We start from the raw sequence: 17,716 nt of genomic DNA, 5'->3' as shown, positions 1-17,716 counted from the left end.
TTTAGCTATACACTTGTTCTACAAAGGTATCAGGTATCCAGTTTAACTCTTTTGATTCAAGCAAGGCGAAAGTTCTTGCCAGGAGGTGGCAGGAGCTTCCCCATTAAAATAATGCCCAGTTTGTGATCTGGTGACAGATAGCTAATCGGCAGCACTGGAGACACTTCTGAGAAGCAGGATGCAAACCAGCTTGCTTCAGACAGGTGGGCTCTTTTATTTGGAGGTTTTTCCCCCACCCAAGGAAATAAAAAGAAAAATCTTTTTTTGAAAGGCAGTTGAAGAGGTCATGAAAGCCTCAAGGACAACAGAAGTTGCTGCCTACTCAGCTTGAGAATTTTATCTGAAAAGGCTTCCAGAAACACTTTAAAAAGAAAACACAAAAAAACAAAACAAAACAAACACCAAAACAAACAAAAAAACCCCCACATTCCTGTTTAAAAGCAGAAAACTCATATCTCTATTTCTGCCACTTCCCACTCCAATTTTTCAGGAAGAGCAAAGCCATTCATATCTATTTAAAGGAGCTGCTGCTGTCCTTGTGGCATTAGGCACCCACAGCTAGGCAGGGCTCCTCTGAATGCCATGTTTCCTGTTTAGCACAGGTTTCTGAGAGGAGCCAATCATTTTGGTATCAATGAGAAAATCCAATTTAGAGCAAGTCTACTTAGCTTCATTTTTGCCACCTAATAATGGGGCTATTTTTTTCCTTTGTGTTTCAAGGACTTCACTTTGAGTTTTGGAAGGATGCCTAAAAATTGTCATCCTTGTCTGACATGCAGATGGTATCCAGGTAATCCTTGAGCAAGGCCTGATTTCTTATTCATTCCTATGCTTATGAGTAGAAGCTCTCACACACCTTTAACTGCAAGCTTGTCAGCACATGCAAGGATATTAGAAGAGTGCAGGTTCTGTGCCAGTCTCTTCCTTAGCAATTCTGAAAGGCTTAAGCAATGACTTCACTTTGCTGTGTCTCTGCAAACACCTGTGCTGGGCACACATACAGGTACTGTTTATTTTCCTACCTCAGAAGCATTATGAAGCTAAATGGAGCATGGAAATAAATTGACTGATTTAGTCTCCTGTTCAGACCATGTTGAACAAACTGGAAACTACTAAGTAAAGTTACTCATTCAGTCTGTCAGAGACTTCCTGAAAAATCTAGAATTTGCTGCTATTGTTTTAAGTTAGTTGCCTCAGAATCTGACAGGAAGAACAACCAGATGCTCTTAAACATTCAGGGCTGTGTGGAAATAAGAGATCCTAAGTAATTTTTTTTTTAACATAAGTGTTAAGAAACTTCCAGGCACTTTTTTCTTGGGATGTTTTTGTTAGACCAGAAAATTTATCAACCTAGGATCCATTATTTCTGATGTGTGTTTCACAACATATTGTGGTGCTTAAGAAGAGGTTTCTTTAATTGAGGAATTTAGCAGTAATTTCAATGAGGCAGTTGATAGAAATTTGCCATGGTCCTATGAAAAAGAGCTCCCTTGCAGCAATGAGAGCAAATCACCATGGAAACTTTTTGCTAAGATGGTATTAAAGCACAGCATGTACACTTGCATCTCTCCTTTTGTAATAGACAGCATTTTGTGATACAGTCTGGAGTGGCTGAGTCAAAGGGTTATTTGCACATGAGGCACCAGGACTTTCCCACAACTGTTGCAGGATTTTGTTATGCTGCAGAACTGGCCAGTTGACAGCAAATCTTGTTACACATAGAAAAGTGTTAAGAGATAAGTGGACAAGTGATTTTACCCAAACAGTTTGGTAAAGTCAAGTTGATACACACAGAGGGAAAAGAGATTTGTGAACAGGCCTTAAATCAGTTTATCACCATAAGCTAACTAAATGTTCTCATAGAACGATCTGGATTTCAGATCAGGATGGACCAGGCTCACACACTCGACTGAAGCTGTAGAATGTCCTCACCTTCCTTCTCATAAACACCAGGGGTGGTACTGGATGGGGAGCAGCACCTCTCCAGGGGCACATTTTGCTCCTGGCTTCCACAGCACAAGTGTGCCTCAGACTCTGCACTGGGGTCTGACTGTCCTTTGCACAGAGGCACAGATGTATTTACAAATATATCACATCAGGACCCAGATAAAGACATCTTGTTCTCCTGTGTTAAGGCCAAACTGTGAGAGATCACTCACATCACTTTGTCTCCTCTGACTTCACAGAAGAGCTGTGCACAAAACCACAGGAGCACACAGGAAGAGATACATTGTCTTGGATCTGTTGACATAAGTCAGAACACGTTCCTTATTCCCTACAGAGTACTAAACAAGTATCTACAAGCATCCTGTTTTGAGGTTCATTATGGTTTTGACATATTCCTGTCCTAGCTTTATATGTGTATATATATATGTGTATGCCAACACTTTATATGTATATATATATGTGTATGCCAACACTGTATGCCAAACAGACTTCTCTTTTTGTAACTTTTTTCCAACATAATTTCTGTTAGGACCAAAATAATTTTTTTTTACTCGGTTGGTTGGTTGGTCATAAATGAATAACAAACTTTCTTAAACTATTTTACCTGCCTTATCAAAAATTATAGTGCAGAAGAAAGTTTGGAAACATGCTTTTGGCTGTTTAAACAAAGGTGTTCTATTTTTATTATAAATCCTAGGTTAAGGCAAAAGGAATTTGTAGGGTATTTGTAACCAGCTACCTGTCCAGTAACAATGACACAGAAAAGTCATGTGAGGACTTAATGGCCAAAGTGAGGTACATAAATGCTATTTTGATCCTTCACTGAAGAGACTCAAAGGTTGCAGCTCCCAAAAGGTGAAGAATTTACTGATTTTCATCACAGCTCCTCCGTGAGCAAGGCTCCCCCGTACAGCTGGGCTGGGTGGATAAGTAAATTCTATGGGGATGAAGGTTTCTGTTCCTTCAGGAGCTATCTATCAGATGCAGCTCAGGAAAAGGATTATGTGGAGTTGGAAAGGAATTGAATCTGAGCTCTCATTTTTGGGACAAATATGCAGAGCAGTCAACAGGACCTCCTGCCTCTCCTGGGCTCTTACTCCAAGAGGAATGGCCGCTGCACCTTCTCTTTCCACTCGGGACCGTAACTGGAAAGGGGTGGTGTGAGCCAAGTGCAAAGATTTCTGACCTACCACTGCTTGTTTGCCAGTTGCATCCAGGCAGCTCATTAGTAAGCCTAAAGGGCTTTTCAGCCTGAATCAGCCTTTCAAAAAGCACCAAGAGCTGCTGAACGTAAAGCCACAAATAGGCTTTTGATCTGGGTGTTTGTTTTTCTTTAAATGAATCTGAATCTGGGATGTAACCCACATTCTCCAGAGGGAGAGAGAAGTGTGACAGTAAGGTCCTTGCTCTTGCTTGTTATGCTTCAGTGCCCTCCTTGCACTCCAGAGTCAAGAGGCTTAGAGAGGTAATGCACAAGTATCAAAAAGCTGAACCATGACTATCAAAACAGTAGGAGTGGTTTACAGCATACCTGATATGCAGTGCAATTAGGAGCTGAAGCACCCATTAGCAATCAGAAAATGGACAAATTAGTTTGTACCTAGACAAGCTAAAAATGTTGCCATTTAAATACTACTGTTTAATCTTTTGGGGTTTTTTCCCCCGCCCTTATTCTTAGGGTTGGCATTCTCCCACTCTTCTCATTACTCTGGGATTACAAATTTATTCATAGATGTCCAGTAGTATCCTCTCTCAAAAATACACATCTAATGCCTGTTTAGGCATTAGTCAGGGATGAAAATCCAATGTTTTTAGCCCAAATCAACTCAGACAAAAGCAACAGCATCTAGCTTCCAGTTCATTCTTGATCTTGATCATCAGTGATGGCTGTCAGACTTCTACCTTTCTTCACTCTCACAGAGATTATTCAGTGTCCTTTTGCTACATTCTCCCACTCATATTTAAATATTTTTGTCTTCCTCTAAGAAGGAACAGGGTTTCTAAAGAACAGCAGAATTTTTACAGCTGAGATATTTCATGCAGCTCAATCCACAGGGCATTAATTGTTTCTGATTTCCAGAATTCCAGAAAACTCTGAATTTTTAAATACCACACATAATGTGAGTTTTCCCAGCAAATCAGACACTACATGTTCACGTGCTATTTATGCTCCTGTACTTATTCAAGACTTGACCTTCTGCTAGTTGGACTAATGAACAGGTCTTATAGCAAGTACTTTGTCTTGGCATGGTCCAATTCCCCTTCTGAGTGTATTTGGATTGGGACTTCTCAGGGAGAGGAGATTTCTCTCTGTCAAAACCATGTGATTTAAACCAGAGGAGAAGTGGCACAATGGAAGAAACAGAAGAAGGAATCTTTTCCTTTGTGAAAATTTTGACTGCCATGGTAAACATATGCTCAGGATAAGTTTTCAGCAAAGCACGCAAATTAATACTGGAAATTGCTTCCTTGTGAGTAAGGCCAGCCAGGAATACTTCCACACCAGCCAAGCTCCATTTGAAATCATATTTGCAGCCTCTCAGTTCCCTAATGAAAACAAACTGAGTTCCTGCACATAGTATAGTTTTCTGGATGTCTAATTCAGCAGGTGACTGCCACTTTCTCTCCAGAATATTCACCTTTCTTCCCCCTGCCCCAGTTATAACACTTTCACAGAACTGGAATGTTCCTTCTTTGAGAATTTAGGTAATTGTTGAATTTTATTTTTTTAACAAATCTAAACAATTCTATGAACTGTCCCTTCTCATTGCCAAAACTGTGCTATTCTCTGCCCACATTCTGCTTAGCATGCCAGGAGATTTTTCAGTTCTGCAAAGCTGTGTTTGTTTTGCAGGTGACACATACAAGCAATTCTTAAATTCCTGCATGCATTGTCTCAAATCCTGTGCAGCAGAAACCACACGTTCTGCAGTTTTTATTATTTTTCCCAAGCCCACTAAAATATTAAAATGCATGTTCTCATTTGCTATGATTGTTACAGGTTCTTTTTAAATAATTCTTTCTCGTATGACTGTTCACTAAAGAAAAAAGGAAAAACCAAAACCACAAAAAACCCAAGTATTGAAAATACAAAGAGAGCCATTGAAATCACTTTCAATAGCCCTTTCAAAATGCTTCATGTAGCATATGAGTAATAAGACAAGAACCAACCTTAGAGTGGTCACATATTACCACAAAAGGAAAAAGGAAAACATATTTAAGTTTGATGATTTAAGGGGGTGGGTGTGCAAAAGGACGAGAGAGAACCACGGCAAACAGAGGTGAGTACTGAGCTCACCTCTGACAATGTTTGAGGGAAAGAATGGAGCTGCCTGAAGGCAGCAGAGGAGGCAAAGTGTCAGCAGATGGCACTCGGGCTGCAGCACAGCCCCACAGCTTGCAGAGGTCCCGGCAAACACAAAAAACATTCGGGAACTGGAAGACTGAGAGGTGTGTGAGCTCCTGGACACTGAGAGGTGTGTGAGCTCCTGGACACTGAGAGGTGTGTGAGCTCCTGGGGCACTGAGAGGTGTGTGAGCTCCTGGGACACTGAGAGGTGTGTGAGCTCCTGGACACTGAGAGGTGTGTGAGCTCCTGGGACACTGAGAGGTGTGTGAGCCCCTGGGCCACTTGAGGCAGCTAAGGCTGTGGAGCTGCAGGTGGTGTCAGGTCCAGCCACGGTGACCTGCTCACGACAAGGGGACATAATTTCTTCCATTATGGCTTAGACATCTTTCCCTCCCTGGCCTCACCCCATAACTACCCCAAAGCTGTGAGGGAAATAAGGGATTGAGCTCCAGATCAGTTTTAAGCAAGGGTATAATCAGAGCAGGCTACAGGAGGCAGCACTGTTACCTTTCAACAAAAAAAAAAAAATCACAAGGCAGAGCAACTCTGAGTTCCTGAACTTGGTTCCTAGAATTAAGGGGCTCCCCCAGTCAAACCCTCCCATTCACAAGAGCCAGCGGTGCCCCACTCTGACCAAGTGCCTGGAGCTGTAACCACTGAAAATAGAGGTGGGTACTCTCCTTTGCAGGCAGCTGTGCTGCATCCATAAATCACTGTGTGCAGGTACTGTTAATGTTCACCAAAATTTTGTTCCCTGAAGAATCCATCAAGAAATGTAAGGAAACAAACCATTAGAACTAACCTGCTATTACCTTCCAAAACATATATGCTGTTTCTATGAGCAAGCATTATAACCACAGTAACTGAGCCATTAATCTTAAATAAAACTTCTGTTAAAAAACCCCCAAACCTATCACTGTTCCCTGACAGGGAATATTACAGCTGCTCACAGCTACTAAGACTGAACATTTCCTTTTGCAGCGCAGATGCTGTTGGCAGTACTGAGCTGAACCCAAAATGTCTTCGAAGCTATATCAACAAGGTCCATGAATATTCAGGCACTAAGGAATTTGGGCAGATATCCCAGAAGTGGCAAGACCCAGTGCTGAATCTAAAGCTTTCCCAGCTTTTTGTGTTGGAAACACAACTATTCAGATGGCTTTATGCTCTAATGGGAGCATTGAATACTGTGAAACAAATAAACAACTAAAATCATTCTCTGTTGATTAAAATAAAGTGGTTTAGGTTTTTTTTTTGTCTTATACAGCCCGTGACAGTGCTGCCCCTCACAGAACTGCACACTATTTTTCAGCAGCTGCTGCTTTTCCTTCCCTTTGGATGAGAACTGTTGCTTTGCTCTTCCCCCTCGTGAGCAGTAATGCATGGGGACAAAGCTGGCCAGGGGATGTTTTCTGAAGGGCTCAGGTCACAGACAGCATTTGTTCTCTGTGCCACAGCTCAGGGTGGAGCTGGGAAAGCAGGTATGACAGCCACAGATGCAGGCAGTGTGGGAGGGAAGCAGAAGAGGAGGAGCATGTGGGAGCCGAGCTGCTGCTGCTCTGCTGCTGCTCCAAGCTCCCAGGGCAGCCTCATCCTCTGCTCTTCTGGCACAGACTTCCTCTGCCACACCAGCACCAACTGCCAAACCTGGATGTCACCTCTTGGATGACACAAATTCCTCAAGTCCTTTTTTTTTTTGGTCAGTCCCTGGAATAAACTGCACCAGAGACAGAGAGAACTTGGAAGAATCATCTGAAGAAAATTACTCCTCAAAGGAAAGACACAGCGTTGGAAAAGGCAAAAATTCACCTCTGGCCACCCCTACCAAAGACAGACGTAGTTGTCAGCAGTCAGGGCTGCAGTGACTGCTCCTTGCCTGGCTCCATGGAGGAGCAGGAATACAACTTTGTGCTTTCCTTTGGAGCCAACACCAGCAAGTGCAGCCTTGAGAGCAACCAAACAGAGGCTCCAACATGCTGGGCAGGAGCAACCAGGGGAGGCCCGGAGGTGGTGATTGTACCAGTGCTTTTTGGGTTGATTTTTCTCCTGGGAATGGTGGGAAACACGTTAGTGTTGGTTGTTTTGGGGCGTCTCCGGCCTGGGGGCCGTCCATCGCGCAGCGCCACCAACATCTTCATCCTCAACTTAAGCATTGCAGACTTCTCCTTTCTGCTCTTCTGCGTTCCCTTCCAGGCCACCATCTACTCCCTGCCAGAGTGGATCTTCGGTGCCTTCTTTTGCAAGTGGGTTCACTACTCGGCCATGGCAACGATGCTGGTCAGCATCTTCACGCTGGTGGCCATGTCTGTGGACAGATACATCGCTGTGGTCCACGCCAAACGCTCGCCCTGCATCCGCAGCAAGCGCAACGCTGCCCTCGGCGTGGCTGTCATCTGGCTGCTGTCCCTGCTCATCGCCATCCCCGTGGCCCAGCACCAGGCCCTCATGAGTGGCCATGAGCAGGCACCCAACAGCTCCTTCTGCTGGGAGCACTGGGCAAACGGCTCCACAGCCAAGCAGATGTACAAGGTTACCATCCTGCTGGTGGGATACCTCCTGCCCCTGCTGCTCATCACCTGCTGCTATGCCAAGGTGGGTGCCAGGGATGGGAATAATGCTTAAATGGAGGGAAAGGTCCCAGACTCTTGGTGGCTTGTGTGTGTACACAACTGCACAGCCAACCCTTTCCATATCCTCTCCTGCTACAGAATACTTTTTTGAGGTGGGGGGAGGGAAGGAAAACAGAGAATGAAATTACGCCAGTTTACAACTAGCAAGATGACACTCAGACTGTCACCCAAACCCCCTAAAGGCTCTTGCTGTTTTTCATATTTTTCATTTTGTTCTTTCTAAATAACAAATGTTTGCTACTGGCAAGAGGAAAAACCTATAAAGGGATAAACATTTCCAGGTTATTGCTGTGCTGTAATCAGGTTTCAAAAACTAGATCTACATGTTGTTAATTGAGAATTGCCTAGAGTGCTCCAACACTCCTTATGACCCTCTCTCTGGAGGGTCACCCACTCCTACCACTGCATTTGTTTGTGCTGCTTCCAGGAGTGACAGGACAGTTCCACCAGGGCACAGGGCTGGCAGCCTGCTCTCTGCCCATGAGTATCATCAGCCTAGGGAATAAATTAAGACAATCTGAGGCTCAATATAAAATTCACAGTCCATCTGAAAACACCTGTGGATTTCAGCATAGTGCCAGCTGAGCTCTTAATGTATGCTGAACTCCTGAAAGCCTAGCAGGTTTAATGCTCTTTCCAAATCTTGTTTCTTGAAAGAGAAATTGGAGAGCTAAGAATTAAAAGTCTGAAACATCAAATTCATCTTTGAAGTCATATTAAAACATTCACTTCAAATTTTTGGTGCTTGTATGAGGAGTTCAAGTATTAATACACAAATTTCAATTTCCCATTCAATATATTGCTCCTTTTTTTCCCCCCAAGGTTTTATACCATCTCCATACGAAAGTAAAGAACATTTCCAAGAAGTCAGAGAGATCAAAGAAGAAGGTAAATATCTTTGGTTTAATTTGTATATTGAGAATAATACAATAGATATTTCAGGTTTATAAAGCAATCAGCCTGGTCTGTGCTGATTCCAGTTGATTTAGAGCCTTTACAGTTTCTGCCTGTCCTTTTTGCCTATGAATCCTAACCAGATTTAACTATAGGTTGTATTAATTTCTATTGGTTCATTACATTCATTAGCATACACTCAGTTTTGTTTGAAATATACTTATGAGACAAATTCATAATTGGTCTTGCATTTACACTGTCTGTAAGGTTAGAATTCAACTGGTATTTGCAATATTATCTCATAACACACTAACTGTCCAAGTTATAACACCACAAACAATATTTATTAGATGTTACTTACCCTTTCCTCTCAGAATGTTTTGACCATGTTTTCTGTGTTCATCTAACTTCAAGTAGGTTTTGAGAAACATTCTTTTCATCACTTTTTCTAAGGCAACACATTATGCAGCAATGAGTTGCTGTGCATTGCCTGCTGCAGGAGCACCACCAGACCTAGATGGAATACCTTGAAGAACAGTGTCTTTTATTTTGCCTACTGACTTTTTAATAAATGCTGATACTGCTGCAGATAAATTGTGAATTACAATGTTAAAACCAGGAGTATAATTTCTGGATCAATAGTGCAGACTTCAAAGAGAAAGCAGTGTCAGAGTTTTGTGTGTTTAACAGCTACTATGAGAAAAGGCAACCAAGATGTGTTGACAATTTTGATAATGTAAAATGCAGCAAATAAAGTGCAAAGAAGCACTGTCATTCCACATAGAATTATTTCTCAATTTCGCAAATTTGAAAAATAGCTTTAGGTCTCAAAATCACCAAAAAATCCCTAAACTGGTCGGTTTAAATTTCCCTTCACAATTTCCTTACTTATGTATGAATAGCACACTACCTATTTCATTGCTAATTTTTAAGAGAATACTACCAACAGTTGAAAATAACTACTGTTACTTTCCTGTAAAGAAGTTCAGAATTTCATTTATGATATTTTTCAAATGTATCCACTTGTTTTCAGATTTGCTCTGTAGAGTTTGATGAGAAAAATAGCTCTACAGTTTCTTCAATCTCAAGTTTAGTTATTAGATATTGCCAAGAGGATCAATTAAAAAAAAAAACCACCTTTGATTTTAGCAGTTCAAACAAGTTAGAAGTGCAGCACTTCTTCTTAAGTATTTCCCTGGCCAAAATTATGAAACACCCAAAAGCAATTCTTGTTTGATGTAGCACAGTCAGACCTAGTTAAATAGGTGATCCTTTCAGATAGATGGAAAACTAAATACATTCCTCTACACACACACACACACACACACACAGACACACACATATCATCCTTCCCAATCTGTCTTCTTCCAGCCCTGTCTGTGTAGAAATTGTCCATCTAGCCTTCCTTCATACCAAACAACTTCTGTAGTGTACTTACTTACAGGGTTTTTTTGTTGCAAACACTACTCAACATTTCTTAGGGTGACTTCCTTGAAGTGGTTGCAGACACACTCAATTCTTGTATATTCTTTCAAAGCATACTTGAAACACAAGAGTGAGAGCCAGTTTTTAAAGCACATCTTCTTAAGACCACTTCACTTTAGAGCCTAATGGGACACTCATAGATGGCTGTCAGTTCTGTTACTCTAGCTTCCCTCAAATGTACTTAGTTGATCCATTTGTGCAAGTAGTCGTGTTTAATTCATAAACTTCATCAGGGATTAAGTGAACAGCTTTTGTTTGTTTAACTGAAAAATGTGTCACAAATGAATCTTGGTCCACATTGGGAAGGTTAATTTAGTACATACAGAACATTGAGTTTGTTCTGAAATATGTGTGACTTCAGTGGCTAAATCCTGATTGCCTTGAGCTATGAGAGAAAGTGTAGCACAACAGCCAAGTCTTCCCACATGAGGTGATAAAATTGTCTGAGTCACATCTGTTAATTCACAGTGTGCATCTTCACCAAACTGATCTGGAAAGCAAGGTGTTATATTCATAAAAAAGAGGATAGTCTGAAATTATGAACATGAAGTTCCTGCTTCATTTCAAGAAAACAGGGCATTTGAGCTACTATCCTCCTTTGACCCCCAAGAGACTGGAGTGTGGGTTTGCTCTTTTTGGGTTTTCCCCTTTGGGTTTGGCCTGTTTTTTTTCTGTTTGGTTTGTAGGTTTAGTGCTGCTTTGTTTTTAAAGAGTTAAATAGCAAATTTTGCAAACAGCTTTTTGTTCAAATCTCCCAATACTCATCTGGGCTCCATACCTGAGTAAAGGTCTCAAAAGAATCAAAGGAAGATGCTTAGAACTTTTTGCATGCCTAGGCTGAAATTCTGCATGATGAACTAAGACTGTGCCTGCAGAAGAGAGATGTGACTGGCTGCTTCCCCATTTAATGCCATACTAGCTGTACAAGTTTGCCAGCCTTGAAAATCAGATGGTGTGATGCTGCAGGAGTCTCCTTTGAAGTTCTGGAGAATCATTTTTCGAGGCCAGCCAGCAAGACCACATGCTAAGAAATTCTGTGCACCCCTCTATGACAATGAAGTATATTTCAGTTCTGTTACCTCTTTGCAGAGAACAGCAAGTCTGTAATTTGGCTCCAAAGAAAGTTAAGATTCACTGCCTGACAGTGTTGCAAAATGTTTCATAAGAGCCCAGCCCCAGGAACTCTGATCTGACACCTGCCTTAAATAAGATGATCTAATGATGGAAATTAATGCACACTAAGGTCTAGCATGGCCCTGTGGTGTTTTACTGGCCTCTGGAGCACAACAGGGTTCCTCAGTGTTTACTCAGTTCAGTCTTGTACATCTTTAAAGGACAAATAGCAAGCTTTGCAAACTGAACAATCTAAAATTCTTTTTCAAGTTTAAGAATGTCTGGGGATGTGAATTTCACAGCTATTTTGCAAGCTCCCTTGAAAGGATAGTAGGAGCTGTGGGACCTTGAGACCAAAAGCTTCGATTAACAGACCAAATGAGCCACTTAAAGATAACAAATTAGTACTTTGCTTTTCTATTGGTTAGCTACAATAGAAAGGTGAGCCGTGCCAACCTGGTGGGTAAGAAAATCAGCTGTTCATTGCTTCCAGAGCTAAGTAAACACAAAGACAAACGGAGTTTATTTGGGACACTCCCTGGAGTGCTGCACTTTGAAGGTCATACAAGAGCCTGAGGTAAAAGATACAGAATTCCTTCAAGGTAGATGGGTATTCCTGAACATCTTGGCCAAGAGAGGCATATAAAAGTTGCTCTGGGTACTAAACAAGTGCTCTGTATGCTAAACCAATTATTTGACTATTGTTCATGCAAATTGAAAGTTTTCAAGCAGGCAATGAATGTGATGTTCAAGGCCTTGGTATTTGAGCAACAGAAAATACAGCAAAGGAACATGGAAGATCCTGGGATCCATCAAGCAGAATATAATTCAGAAGTGTCATCCTGCACATTGTTTGGTTAACAGGAGCCCAGGGCAGCAGGAATTAAGAGCATCATTACCAATTAGGGGGTAAGAGAAATATCACAATGCTCATACACATTCATGAATAGAAAGTGAATAAATTTCAAGGGCACCAACAGAGGAGATAAGTGGCATAATCCCAGAATGAGAGATGTGCAGATGAGCAGCTGGAACAGTGCAAGCAAGCTGCTGGGAAATGAAGAGTCCCTCTTAGCACATAAAGCAAGTAATCAAAATGAGCTGATAACATCTGAAAATACATTTACTTCAGTCCCTCCTCTTCTTCATGACATTCAGCTGCCACCTCTGGCTCCAAGAAAGAAGACAGAACAATAAAAAAAGAATACTTTCAGTGTGGTTTTCAGATCACTGAAGAGTAGAATTAGACTCAAGTGTAATTAAAAAAAAAAAAAGACCAAAGGGCAATGAGAAGTGCTTCAGCAGTAATTAAAAGATGCGTGTGCTCTGAAGTAGAGGCAGCTGCTATCCCACATTTAAGTTACTTAAGAATAGGTATGCCATTTTCTAAACATTTTGCATTTCTCACTAAGCTGTGGGCATGTTTCTGGAGATCAGATTGTGCTTGGGACCTTTCTGTTAGAACTTTATGTGCAACGAATGTTTGCAAATCCATCAGGGCAAGTCAGATTAGCTGACAAAGCAAACAAGAACGTGGCACCAGGAGTGAAGGAACGGGCGGTTTTCACTTTGCACGCTGGCTCACGGATGGACTCTGAGCAAAGGGATGTTCTCCATTGGGTGTCCCTGAATGTAAAGCCACAGAACCTTCCTCAGAGGTTGGTAAGTTCCTCCAGCAGTACAGTGATATATTGCACTAAGCCACATGTCTTTCCTGAGCACTGACACTGGGTACCTGCAGTATCTAAAACAAAAGCTTAAGGCACCGTGGGTCACTACATACTTTCCAAGTCTTCACTATAGTAAATTACAAAATATAGTGAAGTCTGTCACTCTGTAGTTTACCATAATGAAGTCTGGGGCAGTAAAAATGTGCTCCAATTGTCTCTCAAACTTTAGGGAAAAGAATCTACAAGTTAGAGATGAGCATATCAGGAGAAAAGATTTATCAGCAAATGACATAATCAGATATCCTCCTACAAAGCAGTAATAAAGGAAGAGTCATTTGTAATTTGCTGATAAGACAGTGTGGAAGAACCGGCATAGGCTTCTTTATCCTTCTTCATTTAGAATTATGGAAGAAAGAAGGATGAAAAATAATCTCACCATATTCAGGAAACAGCAGTTGTCTCGCTAATGAAGCCCAGTTTGTCTGCAAGCCAGTACTGTTTAATAAAAACCTAATTGAATGTTCTTTCCCATTTCTGTGTGGCTGAGGTACACAGTAGAAATGGATGGTCTGATCAGCTCTGAAAAATCATGTGCAGCTGGGCTGTCTCCAACTGGGACTAAATTAGGAAAGTGACAAGCCCTCTACCCCTCTAGACTGTTCTGTCCACTTTATATTTTAATCTTGGGAATGTTTATTAATCTAACATTCAGGTGTTCTTCTTAAAATATGTAAATCCTTGGAATACTTGAAACATTTGACTCATTACAGGCAATCTTAATTTTGCCCTTGACAAGATGCCTGACAAGTTGGAGCAAGAAACTTCATTAAAAGCTTATCAAGGACAACAGCTCTAAACACAATTAAATGTTAAAGACTTCATCATCCTCCTGAATGAGCTATCTCACCCAAAATGTTTTTTAAACACATTTTCCAATGCTTTTTGAAGGATGGGGGAAGGCTAAAAGCAAGAAATAGCTTGTCCAGGGACAGAGGGAAAAGTAATCAAAGGGCAAAACAGACAAAGAAAGGCTGGAAATCATAAATGCAGATGACCTATAAAGATAACAAACGAATAAGCAAGTAAATTCAACACAATCTGCACATGACAGAAATGGACAGGGGGGAAGGGAGGAATAACAGAAGTTCATCCAATTATCTGACAAACAAAAATATCTCCTTGTCTTTGTCACCATGCTATTGATTCACTGTACAGCTTCAATGCACTTACTTTGCCTGTACAACAAATGCACTGTAAGTTATATCCTGGAGCTGCTTGAAAGATTTGCAGGAGTAGTAAGACTTAAGTGGCCAGCAGTGGCCTTGTACAGCTCTATTATGGACCCACCAAAATTTCAGAGTCAAACCAGAAGGTTTGCATTAAGTGGGGACAGCTTGAGCAACAGTAATGCAGTAACCGTGCAGACTATCACAGCTCATGGAAGAAGCTCAAACAGTACACAAACTATTTGGATCAATCCTCCACAGCTGGTCACAGTCTACAGTAACAGTACTTTAGGCTACAGCAAAGTTACCACACTAAAATCCCAACAGTGTTTTGTTTCAATTTCCTCTGTCTTAACTACATATTCCCTACCTTGAAAAAACAGACACAAGTTCCATTTCCAAAACCTGTTTCTTGAGTCATGAATTATGTACATTAGTGCTCCAGTATTGTCTGTGTTTTCCATCTGCAAAATCCCCAAAAGCTGGACCCCAGAAACAGCTCTATGCTATTACATAGCAACTGCAAACCCATTGTGAAATACTCAGCCCTACGTGAAATGCACAGTTTGTTATTTCACAATAAAAGGGGTAAAAGCTAGGTATATAAGCCTTATTCAAAAGCATATTTCAGTGCTTGTAGCCCCCTAATTTAAGCAGATAGATGCTATGAAAGGTTGCCTGGGTAACAAGCCTAAGCTACTTAACATTGCTGAGGGTAAAGAAGTAGCACCATTATTGCTGTGAAAGCTAATGATGGGGCCTGTTTATTAATCATTTCTTTGGTACCCATCATACCACAGCAGGTGATCCAGACCCCACAAGACCACTTGGTCTGTGTCTTTCAGTGTCATCAACTTCTAATCATTCCAGTCTATTTTTAAGGACATCATCTGGCTCCCAGCACGGTTGGTTTGAGGACACTTGGCAGAGTAGTTTGTTCACTCTTATGGGAACATTGTTAGCTCAGCTGTCTGACAGCATTCTGGTAGGTGAAACAAGGAAGCACCTGGAGCATGCCAGGTACACAATGAACCTTTCAAAATTAATAGAACCTTATTTGAGAGACCCATTTGACAGAAATCCCTTTTTTTTTACTTGTATTGTAGTCTTGATCTAACAAAATAGTATCTTCCTTAGAGAGGTTAATGGGTTTGACTAAATGTAGCCATGATAACCACTGACTAAACAAATTTCTGTTCACTAGAAAATTATCCCTTTTCTAGGAAAGTAACTTTACACTATTCATGCAAGGGAATTATTGACAGAAACATTGACCTAAACTAGTAAGGCTATAAATCTTGAACTGAAATGAAACCTGAATTTTAATTCTTCTCTATTCCTTTTCTGCTACTTGTACAACAGTTTTCGTTAGGGGAAGGATATCATTTGCATGTTTGCAAGCTGTTACATTTATTAAAATGACAATATAGAAATAAGAAACACTAAATACCACAGTTAAAAAGTAGATTGTGCAGAGAACCAAGTGGGACAAGAGGAGGGAAGTCACCAGCTGTGCATATGCTACAGAATCCCAAAACTGAGAGATTAAATAAAAAACAATTGCTCACCTTGTATTACCATTTTTATTTTTGAACATTCATTAAGTCAGGTAGAATTAGCCCTACAAAAACATCAGGAAAGGATCTTAGGGCCCCCAAGTCAGTAATCTCAGAGACTTGCTAGGCATTCACTGAGTGTTCTAGAAGTAGAAAGTAAAAGAAAAGCAACACTACCAGCTTTCCTAAATTTGGAAAGTGCGGTCCTGCTCCCACAGGCCTGGGGGTCTTACAGAAAGAAAGTTGAAGTGAGTTACAGCTTAATTTTATTTACTGTCAATGTCAACCTTCATTTTGTCTGGAGATTTCAAAGACCACTGTTTTCAGGAAAATATTATCCTAGGTCAAGTTTTGGAACTTACAAATGACAGACTGTGCCAGAGGCTGGCCAGCTAAGTGGGGAGCAAGCACTGCAGGGACACACCTCTAAGCCAGGCAGCACAGGCTGGGATCCCACAGACACAGGGAGCCTCCTGTGTATTAAAAAAAAAATAATCCTCTATGCATTGGTTTTCTGAGTTTCTTCTGTAATAGGGAAGATACTGGAAAAACCTTTCTCCTTGGGCCAGCCTTTGTTACTCCTCTCAGTGGTGTGCTTACTTGGAAGTTGTTTTCCCCTGCAGTTCTTTTCAATAGCCTCAATGTTCCTCACCCTCCAAGTGTTAGGAACTATTATTTCCTCTCTTCCTTGTAACACATTGTTGCAGTCTTTGAACTGTTTGAAGTTTTATGGGCACTACCTCAACTGTCTATAGTTATTTGCTTGAGCCAAAACCAATCAATCCAAGTTTACCAGGTTTTTAGCATCCTTTTTCATATTGTCACGATTTGCCCACCTGGCAGTTGTCAGCGTTGCCTGACAGAGGAAAGCAAACTCACTCATTCCACAGACTCGCTTGCTCACTGTCCCATTTAATACTTGATCTTCTCTTCTCCAGACGGCGCAGACAGTGCTTCTCGTGGTTGCTGTGTTCCTGCTCTCCTGGCTGCCACACCACATCATCACCATGTGGGCAGAGTTTGGGCACTTTCCCCTGAACAACATCTCCTTCACCTTCCGCATCATCTCTCACTGCCTGGCCTACGGGAACTCCTGCATCAATCCCATCCTTTACGCTTTCCTCTCGGAGAATTTCCGCAAGGCCTGCCGCCAAGTCTTCACCTGCAAGCTCCTCCTGCGGCCGGTGGCTGCTGAGAAACTGGCCAGAGTGCGCATGGAGAACTTCTCTACCACACACTCCACCACAAACGTGTAAGCTGGGCTCACACATACGTTTCAGGAGGAAGAAGAGGGAAGAGGGTTCTGTCTGGGGAGAACATGCATGCAAGTGCATTCCAGGGAGCAGTGGAGTCTGCAAAAGTGTGCACTTTGCCCGTTTACTGGAGTGGTAGGAGATATATTTCCCTCTCGCTGTGATGACATGTGACAGAGCCTGTCCTAGGTATCTTGCTAGACACTGGGCTATGTGCAACAGAATTACCTGAATGCCCGTAAGACAGAGCCCAAATGAAGTTGTAGTTATGATCATAAGGATCTAAAGTAAGATTTACACAGAAGGTAGAATATGTAAAGACAAGAAGACAGCAGTTAATTACATCTGTAGACAGTCATTGAGATGTGAACAAGGAATGATGTGACATTCAGAGAGCAGCTTGGGAGAAGTCAAACTAAAGTCTTTGGATGTCTTTGTTTCTACAACCAATTTGACCATGTATGAGCTGCATACACATTTAGCTCACTACTGGGGGTAACGTCTCTAAATCCCCTTGAAGGCTTTGCTGTAGCATTTACCTATTGGGCAATATGGCTGTCTGCATTTGGTGGCTCTGTATCAGCTTTTACATCC

General features: G+C 41.6%; 1 protein-coding gene across 1 annotated transcript; it reads left to right on the top strand.

The window, feature by feature from the left end:
• Positions 1-7,179: 7,179 nt before the first annotated feature.
• On the top strand, positions 7,180-17,125 carry LOC311159166 (galanin receptor type 1-like; the record flags this gene model as incomplete). Its single annotated transcript, XM_084215089.1, has 3 exons — positions 7,180-7,887; positions 8,748-8,813; positions 16,808-17,125. The coding sequence occupies 3 exons, from the start codon at positions 7,180-7,182 to the stop codon at positions 17,123-17,125; spliced, it is 1,092 nt and encodes a 363-aa protein (XP_084071215.1).
• Positions 17,126-17,716: the final 591 nt, after the last annotated feature.

This window comes from Fringilla coelebs, assembly GCF_963513975.1.
Source record: "Fringilla coelebs genome assembly, chromosome: 14".
NCBI lineage: Eukaryota > Metazoa > Chordata > Aves > Passeriformes > Fringillidae > Fringilla > Fringilla coelebs.
Note: the sequence above shows the minus strand (reverse complement) of the source record. Positions and strands in the feature narration are given on the sequence as shown.